Raw genomic sequence first — 16425 nt, 5'->3', positions numbered from 1 at the left:
TCCTAAAGCAGCAAATAATTTCATCATCATAATGCTTATTGATTGGTAAAGAAAAACATTTCTGACTTTGGTTATTAAAATATTAACATGCTTCATTGCAAAAGAAAAAGACATGCTGCAATTTTGTCACACCATGCAGATACCAAAATGAAACATGACCCTGAAGAAAGAATAAGATGAGGTTTGAAACAAAGAACCAGAATAAGAAAATGTCAGCATAAACTCACCCAAATCAGTGATTTCTGCAAACAGAAGAGGCAAGGTATGGAGATGTTAGAGCATGTTTAAAAAAGACAGTCAGTCATTCAAACATTCAACAATGTAGTGAAACCCTGGACATAATAACTTAAAGGTAGCTTACTATCACTTATAAGATTGAATCCCAAACAGTAGTAATTGGTGAGCTATCAGAGACAAAGAAAGGCTAATTTTTTTCACACAAATGCAAAAATATGGCAGTGTGACGTACTGTGCAACTTATTACAATGAGTACATCGTGAAGGAGAAGTGAGAAAAGCATACCCAGCATAGCTCAAGGAAGGTTTTCAGCCCCATTGCATATGTATATGTATTTTTAACCTGAAGGAGTGTATAATTTCTTTATGATGCATTCAACTACACTTTTAAATTTCCATTTCTACTGTATTTATTTATTTATAGCAGCATTTGTATCTCAAATTTTCCAAACGTGTTTAGTTCAATTTGGCATACAATAGAAGATCGTAGAAGTAAAGAGTTGAGGTGCCGTCACAGCCTGCTTAGGAAGAGATGTATAGTTAAGGACCGCGAGCATCTTGGCCCTGAGCTCATCCTCCAAAGGAAATAGAATGGCCTCAGCCATTTCCTTGACAAAAGATGGGAAAGAAGGTCTCCACCAGCGAGCCTATCTCCTTTCAGGTGGTGGGGAGGGCTCAGAGGAGATCCCATAAGACTCATCTGAGGAAAAGTATCTGAGATCTTCCTCCAATTCCCATGAGCGTTCCTCCTCGGTGTCAGACAGGATCTCACTATGGGACGCCCAAGACTGAATCTGCCTCGATGCCGAGCAGCCATGTCCTCGAGAGCAGCATCGAGAAACTGGCTCCCACCTCACTTCCAGTGAAACTCCTCCCCAACGATGAGGGGGTACCAGCTTGGGTGCCAGTTGGGTGCTGCAAGCGGTGCCACAGCGGAAGGTATGGCAGGCTCAAGCACTCCTGATACCAATGCACCCCACTGCATAAGGCCATCCAGCAGCTCAGGGATCAAGGAGCAGATGCGCTCATAGAGGGTCAACATCGGGAAAAGCCAGGGTGCCAGTTGAGGCGCAGGTCGCAGAACCGCTGGAGTCGATACAGGAGCAGGATCTCGGCTGCTTGGAGACAGTCGCATCGGCACCTCCTGTATGGAGGGAGAGCGGTCCTCCTGGTGCAGACACTTCTCGGGAGCCAAATCCTTCAAAGCCAAGGAGCTCCGGGCACCATGTATCGAGGGTGATCAATGATGACGTTTCTTGGCCTTTGCCCAAAACGTGTCACCAAGGCTCCTTGGTGCCAATGAGGACGACTTTCAATCCTCACATCGCCTCAGGGTCTGGTCTGACGATGGATGGTCCCGGGGGGCTTGCACAAGTGGCCTCGAGAAAGGTGGAGACCCACTCAACGCCTCAATGCGCCCAGTGTCTAAAGGTCTTGAAGAAGCTCTTGATGCCGTTGCAATGCTCAATGCCAATGTCAAGAAAATGGATTTGGCTTCAAAAATCTTCTCTCGTTGAACCTCTTGGAAAACTTGGATCCTCTACTTCATTCGAAAACAAAGAACACAGTTAGCAGGGCTAGGGTCAGGCCCAAGATACTGCAGTCACCAAGAGCAGGTGTCCTTTCCCGAGATCGTCCGATTGCACTGGTTACAGCGCTTGAAGCCACTGGGAGCCTTCATGGACATAGACAGGGAAACCTCGTTGGCCAAATTAAATGACTCGATAGTGCCTAAAAAAGGGGCAAAGGCACGAAATAAGAAGGGGAGAACCCAACCAGAGTCTGGGCCTAAAAACAGCCCGTGACGTCAAAAATGAAAGAAAATTTAAACCTGGGCAAAACTCACTAAAAAAATAAAGGACGGGTTTGAAAAGGTAGTAAATTAAAAAACTACAATGGAAATAGGAAAAAGAAAAAGCCAAAAAACACTAAAAGCTCTCTGAACCAGGCGAGTAAGGAGAGGATCGAAAAGACACAGCTTCTCATGCGGAAAAAAAAGAGAACTGAGACTGCATTCCTGTGAGAGGCGGGAAGGCACTCACGAATGCATGGTGGAGCGCAGCTTGTGCTTCACAAAGCTCTACTTTTTTTTTTACTTTGGCATAAATGCCAGACCGGGCGACATGGATCGGTGTCCCACTTCTGAGACTACTGGAGCCTACTTGTCCTCGGAGAACAAATGGTATGTAGTTTCTTGAATATCCATAAAAAGAGAAAAAGTGAGTTGTTCAGACGGGAGTTAACATGGAGGAAAAAGAATCCTTTAATTGATGCAGTTTAGAATGCTGGAAGTGAAGCATTTGAAGCTGATGAGCTACCACGGTTCCACGCCGCTCACGAAGGCCGCAGTGGGAGCAGCCGGAGTCCATGGGCCCGGGAGCAGCCGGCGTCCCTGTACCCTTGGGCACACCTCTGAACAGCTGATTGTGAGTAAAGAGTGGGTGCCTGCTCAATGAGGGACGCCTGCTCAATGAATTGACCATACCAGTGGGAAAGTAAATCAAGTAGCTCTGCTTGTGTAGACCTGGATGTTGATAGGGATCCGCACAAAGGCGAGATTTAGCTACGGAAAGCAATGCTGGGGAGTGTTTGGCACATTTGCTGGGGAGCTGGCTGGGAAAGAGCAGAAGAGTCTGTGGAGGTTTGAAACAGTATCTAAGAGCCAACATCCCCTGCCGATCACATACCATAGAGCAATTGAGTCAAGTGCCTTCCTATTGTCATTCAAGCACCTTTCACTGACCAAGAGCAAAACCTATGAACTGAAACTAACCTAATGTGTATCTTGCAATTGATCAGGAATCTTGAAGCAGGATCAGAGTGAGAAGGAAACTCCCAACCTGAATTCTTTGTGATGCATGTATGACACTGCCCTGCTAATTCTGTGAAGGTGCTCTGAAGATGGAATCTTCCAACCTAAGTCCTTTGGCCTGCATGTGTGACTCCCCACTGCTAACTACCTGAAGGAGCTCTGAAGTCCTCCCCCTACCCTCCACCTCCTGTCAAAGCCAGCGGTAACAAGAGCCCTGAAGTCTCTCTAGGCAAAGAGGGAGGGAAACATAAAGCTGCTAAGAGACATAGTAAAGGAGATCACTGGCCCTGTCTCTTCTCCCCTACCCCCCTGCTAATTAACAAACTGCTATCACTTATTTATTGTTGTAAAACTGATGCAATGGGACCCTGGGGATATGTGCAGCTGTGAATGTTATGAAGGCACCTATTTGTAGCTGTCTGCCTGCCTGACTACTCATCAACCCATCTTTGAAACCTAATCCAGCACTGACCTCTACAGCTAATAGGCAAGCTGAAATAACACACAAGATCAAAACACCAGACACACACCAAAGATAAAAATTATTCCCACACATCCAGTCATCAGGAACAGCCCCATTACTAGCCCACAGTGAAAAAAAACCAAAATGAATACCCTCAAACTACTCCTAATAATCTACTCCTTATCACTGACCCACTTTACACTAACCGCCCCTCTTGCAGACAGTAACATTATACGCATACTGCACAATCATCAAAGACTGATCAGACACACCACACCTCATCAAACAGACAACAACCTAAACAAGAGAAGAACCCCAACATGTAGACAATCAACTCAGAATGCAAAGAAGGGCCCAAACAAACTCACCCCAACTAAGAAATGACAACTAATAAAAGTCCACACAACACCAAACGCAGAAGACACATACCAAACAATCCAAGTGGGCTACATCAATGCCAGATCCGCAGTAAACAAAACAGCAATTCTAGCAGACTAGATCATGGCAGAAGACCTTGACCTACTCTTCATCAGCAAAACCTGGATCCACGACCAAAAAGACCCCATAATCCTAGACCTGTGCCCTCCAGGATACAAAATCACACACTGGATCAGAAAGGGAAAAAAGAGGCGAAGGCATAGCACTAATCTACCGATCTCACTTTACCACCGAAACCATTGCCGAGTCCATGACACCCCAACTTGAAATCGCTTCAATCAGAATCCACAGCAAAACCCTACGCGATTACTTAAATTGTATCTTGTTTTACAGACCTCCAAGGTAAATAGAACGAAGGCCAGAATAATTTCATAGACTTCATTTCAAACACATGGGTAACTAACTCCAATGTACTAGTACTAGGACACATCAACCTTCACTTAGAAGACCCAAACTTAATTAACGCATTTCAACTAAAACTCAACAAAGAAAAAACACTATCTCATCCTTTCATCCCAACATACCATGGACAATCCCACAACTATCAACATCCCAGACCACACCCTCCTGTCTCAGACAGCATGAAAATCCTCGGCGTTACACTGGACCACAACATAACACTAGAGAACCAAGTAAAATCCACAACAATGAAAGTGTTCTACTCAATCTGGAAACTCAAACGCGCGAAAAAAATTCTTCCCGAGGGAAACATTTCACAACCTAATACAATCAATGGTACTAAGCCATGTAGACTACTGCAATGGAATTTATGCAGGATGCAAAGAACAAACCTTAAAGAAACTTCAGACCTCACAAAACACAGCAGCAAGACTCATTTTCGGAAAAACATGATTTGAAAACGCAAAACCCCACTGCGAAAAACTACACTGGCTCCCAATCAAAGAATGCATTGCCTTCAAAATCTGCACTATTGTTCACAAAATTATCTACGGTGAAGCACCGGGATACATGACAGACTTGATTGACCTACCAACTAGAAACACATCCGAATCTACACAAACGTACCTAAATCTCCACTACTCAAGCTGCAAAGGACTCAAATACAAATCATCTTACACATCCAGTTTTTCCTACATCAGCACACAACTGTGGAACGCACTACCAAAAGACTTGAAAACTGCATACGACCACTTACACTTCAGAAAAACACTTAAAACCCACCTGTTTAAAAAGGCATACCCTACCGACCCAACATAAATGCCTGATCTCTGCGACACAACAACACTAAAGTTCGTAATGGTCATTACACAACTCTCCCGTTGTACGATTCCTTTATGTGGTCCTACCACATGAACCTTATCCTACCACAACATCACCTTGTATTTGTTTACTCCGGCGTCTGCAAGCAGCTCTCTGGCACTATGTAAGCCACATTGAGCCTACAAATAGGTGGGAAAATGTGGGATACAAATGTAAAAATAAAATAAATAAAATACTTTGAGTGTAAGGATGGAACTTTGGTATACTTTCTTACCCACTGAATCCAAGAATTTATTATCCTTCCCTGGTGGACTAAAAATCTGACATTTAGTGAATTTGTTTTTTCAAGAGCTGTTTCAGAACTAGACACTGAAAAGGGGGTTGGCTATGATTATGTCCTGGGGCTAGAAAAACCCTGTAACAGAGCTCCAGGCATCTGGAAGATGGAGGAATAGTAGGAGTCTTCAATATGTTTAATTGAAGTTCCTGAAGGAGCTCATGTATAGGGAAAATCACAAGGTCTTTTGTTAAAGAGCAGTTCTGTAGGATGGACCTGAATTTTTTTTCTATCTTCCTGATGTTGAGCAACTCCTAGTGATATATGTTTTGTGTTTTTTGGGATACATTTTGTATAGGAAAAATCTTCAGAAGATTGTTCTGAGTAAGGAACTTGAGGGAGAGGGTGAAAACTCTCAGGGGTGTGTTGGCACCGGGTGGTATCGATACATTGGCACAGTGAGTTGGCACAATATCCTTGGAATGGGAGCAATGCGGGCTCTGTTGATATGACATTCAGGTGACTGCTGCAGAGACCAGGCTGGAGATGAGGCAGAGCACAGAATGGGGAATATCCTGAATTTGAGTGATATATTCATGGGGGGGGGGGGGGGGGCACTGAAGAAACTGGGGAGGGGGATCTGCTGCTTGTAAAATATTGGCAGTGTTCTGAAAAAAACATCTGAGAAGATGTAATAGGGCATTATGGGTCAGTCCCTATGAGGTACAGTCAGAAACTTGAGGAATTGCTGGAGACAGAAGCCACAAACAAGTTTGAGGTAACTTTTGACGCTTTACAGGAGGGGGTTCTGTGGAGGTTGTACTGATTTCTTCTAGGAGGTAGAAGATTTAGCAGTTTTCCCTCTGTCAGGATGAGACTGGCTGAGAGGTGTGTTTTTTTTTTTTTTACTAACAGTGTTTTCAGACAGAGGAGCTGCAGAGGGTGTGGGAACTGTTCCTGTTTCAGCAGACTGCCTGCCACAGGATGCATGATGGAGACATGCTGAGTGGCTATATGAGAGGTAGCAGCAGCTGGAACAGTGACAAGAAGCTGAGGAGACTGATGAACTGAGGAGACTGACAATGGCTTAGACATCTTGGCAATTCTTTTTCTTTTAGTATAAAAACCATACAAAGAGAAAAACAAAAACAATTAAGAGTCAGTCATATTCGTGAGGATGTGACACAGAGGTGTGGATAGAAGTACTGGCACAGATTCATGGATAAAACAGACTAAACAGGATCATAAGAACGCAGAACACAGGACTTCCTGCGCAAGCTCTGAGCTACTGGAGAGTCTGCTATGCAGGCAATGTTGGATGATGTCACCCAGAGTGCCTGAATTCCTCCCTTGCAGTCTGCTGAGAAATATCTAATTGTCAAAATCAATTTTATGTTTAACTTGTGTTTTAAAATCAAGGGGCAAGATTTCTCTTTTTGCAGAGGATATTTTGCTGTCACCAATCCTCAGGTATCACTTTCAGTTATCATGCAAGAAATCCAACAGTACAGTGGAGTATTGGGAGTTTGGGTGAATATGTCCAAGTCAGATTTTCAATGTATCGATACCACCCGAGTAGGAAGGAGTGCTATCGAGGATATTCCCTTTTAAGTGGGTGGCTAAATCAATTTGATATCTTGGGATTCAACTAATGGTGCAATACTACAAATTATTTGAGTTGAACTACAATCCCTTAAGAGCTAAATTAAACAGACTTAGAGGGATGGTCAAAGCTGAGTTTTGTCCTGGTTGGGTAGGATAGATACAGTGAAAATTACAATAAGATTTATATTCTGCTACAAACCATTTCTGGATCGGTGTGGATTACAATGTATAAGAAAGCTAGGCCAACCCTAGAAAGTAACAACATCCTGAACAAACATCCACTATAGCAGAATATATAGAAAAATAAATATATTTTTAACAACTTATGAAACTTCAGATAATATGAAGTTAGTCTCAATCAAGGGGAAGTGAATTCCAACATTGTGACGATCTATAGGCAAAACCTATGGTATGAATGGATTTATATTTCACATTTTCAGGTTACAAAACTGCAAAAAAAGCATAGTTTTTTTGACCCAAGTAAACTGCTGTTTTAACAACGAGCAAACCAACCAGATATTCTGAGGCATAGAACATAATTTAAATTGGCAGCGAGCCTCCACTGGGAGCCAATGAAGGCTCCTCTATAGAGGTGCAACATGATTTGTCTTTCGCTAACCAAAAATTAGCTTCACTGTAGTGTTCTGTAGAATTTGCAGACGTTTTAAAGATGACTTAGAGCAACTACCGTGTTTCCCCGAAAATAAGACACTGTCTTATATTAATTTTTGCCCCCCAAAATGCGCTAGGTCTTATTTTCAGGGGCTGTCTTATTTTTCGGGGAAACATTGGGGTTGGATCGGGGTTGGCCCGCCCGCCCTCCGTCGCTCCCGGAACTAACCTTAAACGCCTCCTTTCACCTTCGCAGCAAGCAGCAGCAGGGCAGGCCACTCCTTCCTTCCGTGTCCCGCCTTCGCCTGATGTAATGTCCGCGAGGGCGGGGCACGGAAGGAAGGAGAGGTCTGCCCTGCTGCTGCTTGCTGCGAAGGTGAAAGGAGGCGTTTAAGATTAGTTCCGGGAGCGACGGAGGGTGGGTGGAGGGGGGCGGCCTTGTCCGGCTCTCGGCGGCCCTGCTTTTAAACAAAAATTTGCTAGGTCTTACTTTCGGGGGAGGCCTTATATCTACCAATTCAGGAAAATCTCTACTAGGTCTTATTTTCGGGGGATGTCTTACTTTCGGGGAAACAGGGTATGTAAAGCGAATAACAGTGGTCAAGCTGAGACAGTACCGGCGCCTGTACCACTATTTGAAAGTGTTTCTGATTTATAACATGTTTCGTGTACTGCAGCTGTCTCAGCTTCACAAAGACTCTTCTAGTAAATTGTTTAATCTGATCCTTCATAATTAAATGACTAAGATTATTCCTAACACCTTCAGTGAAGTTTCCAAAACAAATGGCATGCCCAAGATCGTTAACGATGCACTAGAAAGCTCTTTTGACGGAGGAGTAAGGCAAAGAATCTTTGACTTACTGGTGTTTAACTTCAGCTTATATTGGGACACCCACTATTCCACTGTATTGAAATATCTAACAATCTGTCCAATACCATCCTCAACAGAATTCGGTAACTGAAGAATTATCATAATATCATCTGCATATAGATACAAACTGTCCCTAGAAAGTCAAAGAATCTCCCCAGCATTGGTGATAGGGGAGAGTGATGAAGGACTCCCACCATAGAAATCCAAGATTCAGACTTTTGTTACCCCTTCTGAACCCTGTAGAGCCCCTTCCTTAAAAATCCATCAAACCATTAGATCATCGAGCCCGCCAAGTTAAAATTGTCCAAAATATCCAGTAAAATAGACTGGTCCATCAAGTCAAAGCCGAAGATAAAACTAATTGCATTAAAATGACTTGGTGTCACCAAGACATTACTAACCTAATCTAAGCTAATAAAGAATTGAGTAACTTTGCAGTACTAAACTTTGTCTAAAATCAGACTCTGTTTTTAAAAGCAAGACCATGAAAATCTAAATAATCTTCCAGCTGTCTGGACCCTAAGCCCTCCATGATTTTTGCAAACAGTGGAAAATTTGCTACAGTACAGTAGTTGCATGCTTGTGCTGGATCCAAAGTGGGGGGACTTTAGAACTGGCCATAATAATATATCACCCAAGCTCAAAAAGAAAATGGTAGTTTAGTCACATTTTCTTAATTTATTCCAAAAACTCCCCATATAGGTTTCAGATAATGTATTCCGAGATATCAATAGGAAACTATTTTATTTCATCAGGAATAGAAAGCCCCCAAGGATTTCTAGGAAAACCCTATAATTATCAAAAAAAGTTAGGGAGATTGGCAGTATTATTGGGTGTGGAATTGAAAAAACTAATAGAATGGCATGCCAGAGAGGAGAAGCAATGGATGCTGATAGAGGAAGAGAAGAAAAATTCAATACCACTTCAATTTATAGATAAGCTAATCTTGAATGATCTGGGTACTTGAAGGCCATTCGAGCAGTTCACATTAAAGATTTGGAATAAGGTGAAGCAAAAGCTAATGGGAGAAAAACAGTACCATTACTTTACAGCAATTAGGTATATAACGTTGAATTCAGCCTGGTTAAAAATCACGCACTTTTTGTGAGATGGGAACATGGGGGCTGAAGTTTCTAGGGCAACTGTTAAATAGGCGTTCACAATCTATAGTGCCATTTCCTAAGCTGCAAAAACAATTTGGCATGCTATCAAGGGATCTATTCCCATACTTCCAGCTTAAACATTTTGTGTTGCAAAGAAAGCTTTTCACACAGTAAAAACAAAGGGGGGGGGGGGGGGGGGGTCATGGGTTTGAAATAACACCTTTCTTTCTGTGGTACAACCAAAATGGTTTACCATTATATGCAGGTACTTTTTCTGTCCTTAGTGGGCTCACAATCTAAGCTTTTGCATTTGGGGCAATGGAGGGTTAAATGACTTGCCCAAAGTCTCAAGGAGCTGTAGTGGGAATCAAACCCATTTCCCCAGGTTTCTCAGCCGACTGCGTTAACCATTAAGCTAATCCTCCACTCCTTACACAACACCTGTGAGGGCCTGATCAAACTGGAGCCCTGGAGGAATCGGGTCTAAACTGAAAAAATCCTGTTGCTGCTGGAGGCAGAGAAATAGGCTGCACTGCTATATATGTCGTTGACGTCACTGGTTCAGTTTCTCTGCCTCCATTTGATGGCAACAAAACCCATTGGTCTGGACTTATCTAGGAGTATGAAAAGAAGTATATGTTATAGCAAGGTAGATCACCCTCAGAGAGGAAGGAGTGGCTTTCTTTGTACTAAACCTAATTTCATCAAATAATTTTTTTTTCAGTTTTTCTGTTTGAACCTTCATAATGTATGCACCACAGGGAAGCATTTATATACTATCAACTCTTTAGCTGACTAAGACACACAGCACTTCTTACATGAAGATTTGTTTGTAAGGTTTTTGCCCTCCAGACAGCTAACACAGCCCGCGGGTCACCACACTGATGCTAGTTAAAGGTTCAGGGTATTTATTTTTGTTGGATTTTGCGAGTGCCACAATTCAGGAACAGTTCAATAGCAAAGGTTACTGTAAAGCCAGCTTTTTTAGGTCCACAGTATCATATGTTACCATTTCCCTTGTAGTCTCTATTACTTATACAAGCCAATTTGCCAGTTACAGCTTGCATTTTAACTTTAACACTGATCACCATCACTTTGCCAGCACATTATGCAATGTTCAGTATTTATACACAAACATGAGTTAGCTCATACGTACTGAGTCCTTTCCAACCAGACTGTACTTCAGGTGTGATACTATCCAGTTCTCGTTGAAATTCTTCTTTAGCCACAGCAACCAGTTCATGATACTGAGCCACAATTTTTGCTTCAGACTGCGATGCCTGAACCTGCAAAAGGAGGAGAACGAGCTTAAAACGCCTGAAACTACTGTCTTCAAAATTAGATACTAAAATGGACAGCAGTACAGATACAGTATTGCCAAACAAAATGATTGCCAGTGAGATGTGCTGCTTCTAGGAAGGACAGGAACAATTACCTTTTTGACCACATTGTCCAAGTCCACAATCATGTGATGGAGATTCTCCTCTGCAGCAAGAATGTGCAGTTTAGAGCCAGCAACAGAAGTCTTCTTAGTATCATCAATAACGCCTTTCATCTTCTCTAACTCCTCTCTACAAATAGACACATACTATTAGTATGCATTTTGCTGCATCCAATTCAGCCACACCAAAGACAGGTACTTTCAACAGTGACAATCAGGCATCTGTCCATATTCTGAAGAATATCAACGCTAGTGCATTTTATTGAGGGCGTTATTTGTTCTAAAATGTATACTAAAGGATTTTTTTTCCTTTTAGGCAATGACAGGCTTACTATGGTAGGTTTGCGGTTGGATGCATTTCCTGGTAAGATAATGCCCCCATCAGACTAGGATACAATATATGCCTTCCATGTTCCAATCTTTAGCCTCATGTATATTTGGTAAGGTGAAGTAGAAAGCTATATCTACTGTCTTTAATTTCCTGAGGGCACGGAGCCAAAAAGAACAACACTTTTGCTAATGGATCAATTTTCTAAACAAAAGGGTATACCATTGCTAGACAGATGCTGTTATTTTCCATTTTTGAATCACATCTTCTAATTTTAGCAACTGAAATAAGATATAATACTTTACTATGGGAAGTTGGCAAATTTAGCAACATATGGGTCAGTTTTCAAAAGTTTTATAAAAATATTGACAACTAGAATTGATATAAATTATCTGCAAATATTCAGTCTATCACCATCCATATACAGGTTGAATATCTGTCTATCTGCTCCACACTATCAGTGTTGATATGGGCGAGTGTTAGGATGGACCCAAAGGTGGTAACCATAAATCATCTGTATAGTGGTGATATCCAGCCCCTATATAGATAATCTATGTTTTTACTTTAGGCCTTCTTTTTCTTCTCGATATCATGATAGAAAATATAAATCAATTGACCACCATAAATGTGGCAGGTGTGCATACTGTACATATGCAGTTGAAAAGGACAGTGTTAAGATCCCCCTTGGAACAGAACAATTTCAGTTGAAGTCACATATGGATTATACAACATCCAATGTGGTATACTGCATTATATGCCCATGTAGACTATATTACATAGGACAAACAAAAAGGTCTATTAAATTGAAAATTGGTGAACATCTGAATTGTATAAGAACAGGTAGGCCAGAGGCACCACTGACTGATTATTAATTTGTTGTTTTGCTTCACATCCTGAATGACATTGGAGGTAATGTAACACGAATACTCCTGCAAAAAGAACAAAGACTGATTTATACTTGAGACACTTATTCCTAAGAGTCTTAATATGGAAGTAGAATGGATACAATGTTAACATCTATGTTCCAGAGAAGGGCCTTTTTTGGACTGCCGCGGTTATGTTTTTTCTAATTTAAAAAGGGGATATATCATTACTCATCAACACGTAGATATAAATCTTGGCATTTTTTGATGGTTGCAGGCCAGTCCCCAGCAAGTACGGGTTTGGTCGATTGTGCCACCCTGGTATGTATTGCTTACGCATATTTCTCTTTTTATGTACTTTTTGATATAGATTGATTCTACATGATCTCACTCAAAGAATAATTAAACTTTTAAATTCATTGTCAGAGAATGTGGTAAAAGTAGTTAGCTTAGCAGGGTTAAAAAAGGTATGGATAATTTCGTAAAAGAAAAGGTTGAATTTGGGAAAATCTACTGCATATTTTAGGATAAGCAGCATAAAATCTGTTTTACTGTTCTAGGATCTTGCCAGGTACTTGTGGCCTGGATTGGCCACTGTTGGAAATAGGATACTGGGCTTGATGGACCTTTAATCTGTCCCAGTATGGCAACTCTTATGTTCTTATGTTGTTATGTAGGATCTTGCACAGAGAGGAATTGATCAGGTTTTGTAAGCCTTGACGATCTTAGACCGATCCCCCAGAAGGGGCGAAAACCCACTTCTGGAAGGTATTAAGGCTTGCACTGAGCTTATCACAGCAGATTACTGGGATTTAAAGTGACAAACAACAATGATGTCTTCCAAAAGACTTGGTTCCTTGTAAATAATATAAACATGGCTTCTAATAGTGATGAGCGAGGGGGGGGGGGGGGGAAAAAGGCTGGTAGGACTATAGATTGGATTAAGTGAAATTCAGGGATGACTTTTCGTAAAAATTTGAGATGAGTCCTGAGAACAACTCTTATGGAAGAATTCCTATAGGAGAGGGCAGTGCATCAATGCTTGGTTACAGCTACCTGAAAAATAGGTTTTTTTTTAAAGTTAGGTGGCACCCAGTGGCTTGGATGGGCTCTCCATGAGTCTAGCTAGTACACTGTTAAGGATCCACGCTGGATAACGGGCCTTCAGGGATGGCTTTGTATTCTCTAATCCCCTCATGAATCATACTACCAAAGGGTGAACGGAAAGGCACTTCAATTTGCCAATTGTTGATGGCAACAGCTGATAAGTCAATGCACACTGAAGAAATCTTTAAGTCCTGATTCAGAAAGATGAAAAAGATAGCAGCTGGACTGCTAGATGACTGAGGGGTAAACCACCAATCAGGTAAGACAAAGTCATAGCGGAGAGAATAAATGAATTCTTTGCTTCGGTCTTCACCGAGGAAGATTTCAGAGAGATACCAGTGCCAGAAATGGTATTCAAAGCTGATGAGTCGGAGAAACTGAATGATATCTCTATAAACCTAGAGGATGTAATGGGGCAATTTGACAAACTGAAGAGTAGCAAATCTCCTGGACCAGATATCTCAGAGTACTGATAGAACTGAAAAAGGTACTGGCGGAACTATTGTTAGTAATATGTAATTTATCATTAAAATCGAGCATGGTACTGAAAGATTAGAGGGTAGTCCATGTAACGCCAATATTTTAAAAAAGGTTCCAGAGCGGATCTGGGAAATTATAGACCGATAAGCCTGATGTCGGTGCCTGGCAAAATGGAGACTATTATAAAAAACAAAATTACAGAGCATATTCAAAAGCATAGATTAATGAGACAAAGCCAACATGGATTTAGTGAACGGAAATCTTGCCTCACCAATCTATTATTTTTCTTTGAAGGGGTGAACAAACATGTGGATAAAGGCAAACCGGTTGATATTGTGTATCTGGATTTTCAAAATGTGCTTGACAAAGTACCTTTGTGTTCAGTTTTGGAGGCTGTATTTTGCAAAAGATGTAAAAAGACTGGAAGCGGTGCAAAGAAAAGCTACAAAAATGGTATGGGATTGCGTTGCAAACCATACGAGGAGAGCCTTGCCAACCTGAACATATATACTTTGGAGGAAAGGAGAAACAGGGGTGACATGATACAGACGTTCAAATATTTGAAAGGTATTAATCCGCAAACGAATCTTTTCCGGAGACGGGAAGGTGGTAGAACTAGAGGACATGAGTTGAGGTTGAAGGGGGGCAGACTCAGGAGTAATGTCAGGAAGTATATTTTCACGGAAAGGGTGGTAGATATGTGGAATGACGTCCCGCGGGAGGTGGTGGAGATGAAAACAGTAATTGAATTCAAACGTGCGTGGGATAAACACAAAGGAATCCTGTTTAGAAGGAATGGATCTATGGAATCTTAGCGGAGATTGGGTGGTGACGCTGGTATTTGGAGGGTAAAATCGGTGCAGGGTGGACTTCTACGGTCTGTGCCCTGATCGTGACTGAATAGATATGGATGGGCTGGAATGTAAATTTTAAGGGGCTTCGACGTTAGCTTCAGAACTTTTAGTACAGGAACAATGCTGGGCAGACTTTTACGGTCTGTGCCCTGAGAAAGGCAGGGACAAATCAAACTCGGGTATACATATAAAGTATTACATACCATGTAAAATGAGTTTATCTTGTAGGGCAGACTGGATGGACCGTTCAGGTCATCATCTGCCGTCATCTACTATGTTACCTGAAATTGGAGAGTCATGGGGTAGGAGGTAGTGTCCTATTGTGGATTAAAAACTGGTTAAAGGATGGAAAACAGAGTAGGGTTAAATGGTCAGTATTCTCAATGGACAAGGGTAGATAGTGGGGTTCCTCAGGGGTCTGTGCTGGGACCGCTGCTTTTTAACATATTTATAAACAATCTAGAGATGGGAGTAACTAGTGAGGTAATTAAATTTGCTGATGACAGAAAGTTATTCAAAGTGGTTAAATCGCAAGAGGATTGTGAAAAATTACAATAGGACCTTACGTGACTTGGAGACTAGGCAACTAAACGGCAGATGACGTTTAATGTAAGCAAGTGCAAAGTGATGAATGTGGGAAAGAGGAACCCGAACTACAGCTATGTAATGCAAGGTTCCACATTAGGAATCACCGACCAAGAAAGGGATCTCGGCGGCGGCGTTGACGATGCATTGAAATCCTCTGCTCAGTGTGCTGAGGTGGCTAAGAAAGCAAATAGAATGTTAGGCATTATTAGGAAAGGAATGAAAAACAAAAGGGAGGACGTTATAATGCCTTTGTATCGCTCCATGGTGCAACCACACCTAGAATATTGTGTTCAATTCTGGTCGCCGCACCTCAAAAAAGATATAGTGGAATTAGAAAAAATGCAGAGAAGGGCGAAGAAAATAATAAAGGGGACGGGACAACTTCCCTATGAGGAAAGGCTGAAGCATCTAGGGCTCTTCAGCTTGGAGAAGAGACGGCTGAGGGGAGATATGATAGAGGTCTATAAAATAATGAATGGTGTAGAATGGGTAGACACAAATCATTTACTCTTTTGAAAAATACTAGGACTAGGGGGCATGCGATGAAGCTACAAAGTAGTAGATTTAATACGAATCGGAGAAAATTGCTTCTTCACTCAACGTGGAATTAAACTCTGGAATTTGTTGCCAGAGAATGTGGTAAAGGCGGTTAGCTTAGCAGGGTTTTAAAAGGGTCTGGACGGCTTCCTAAAGGAAAAGTCCATAGACCATTACTAAATAGAGGGGGGGAAATCCACTGCTTATTTCTGGGTTAAGCAGCATAAAATGGCTCTACTCTCTCTCCCTCTAAACAAACTTCCCCTCCTTTCTCCTGGATGAGGAAATACCTGCACTTCCCTCTTAGGGCTCAATTTGACAAGCTATTCAGCACCCAAGTTTGCTCCAATAGAGACAGACAGAGTGTATTCTCATGATCACGTGGCCTCTTAGCTCTGCAGGTTGGGCTATCCTCCACCACCCCCTTTTGGTTTAGGCAGTTCTTATATAAGAAGACATACTGGGTCAGATCAATGGTCTATCTAGCCCATGCTTCCAACAGTGGCCAATCCAGATCACAAGTACTGGCAGAAACCCAATTAGCAGCAATATTCCATGCTACTAATCCCAGGGGTGACTCAGGAATAGT

At 41.9% G+C, this 16425-nt stretch overlaps 1 protein-coding gene across 5 annotated transcripts in view; it reads right to left on the bottom strand.

The window, feature by feature from the left end:
* Positions 1 to 16425, bottom strand: part of IMMT (inner membrane mitochondrial protein) — a 156664-nt gene that overhangs the window by 61041 nt on the left and 79198 nt on the right. For 3 of the 5 annotated variants that reach the window (XM_030191054.1, XM_030191057.1, XM_030191055.1), the window contains 3 exons: positions 11074 to 11209; positions 10795 to 10924; positions 228 to 242 (listed from right to left, as the gene is read on the bottom strand). In XM_030191054.1, coding sequence (XP_030046914.1) covers positions 228 to 242; positions 10795 to 10924; positions 11074 to 11209 — 281 coding nt within the window. The remainder of the gene's footprint in view (positions 1 to 227; positions 243 to 10794; positions 10925 to 11073; positions 11210 to 16425) is intronic. The other 2 variants (XM_030191056.1, XM_030191058.1) reach the window with 1 other exon arrangement.

The sequence above is a fragment of the Microcaecilia unicolor genome, chromosome 2, assembly GCF_901765095.1.
Source record: "Microcaecilia unicolor chromosome 2, aMicUni1.1, whole genome shotgun sequence".
Taxonomy (NCBI): Eukaryota; Metazoa; Chordata; class Amphibia; order Gymnophiona; family Siphonopidae; genus Microcaecilia; species Microcaecilia unicolor.
The sequence above is the reverse complement of the archived record's forward strand: the minus strand, read 5'-3'. Positions and strand labels throughout refer to the sequence as shown.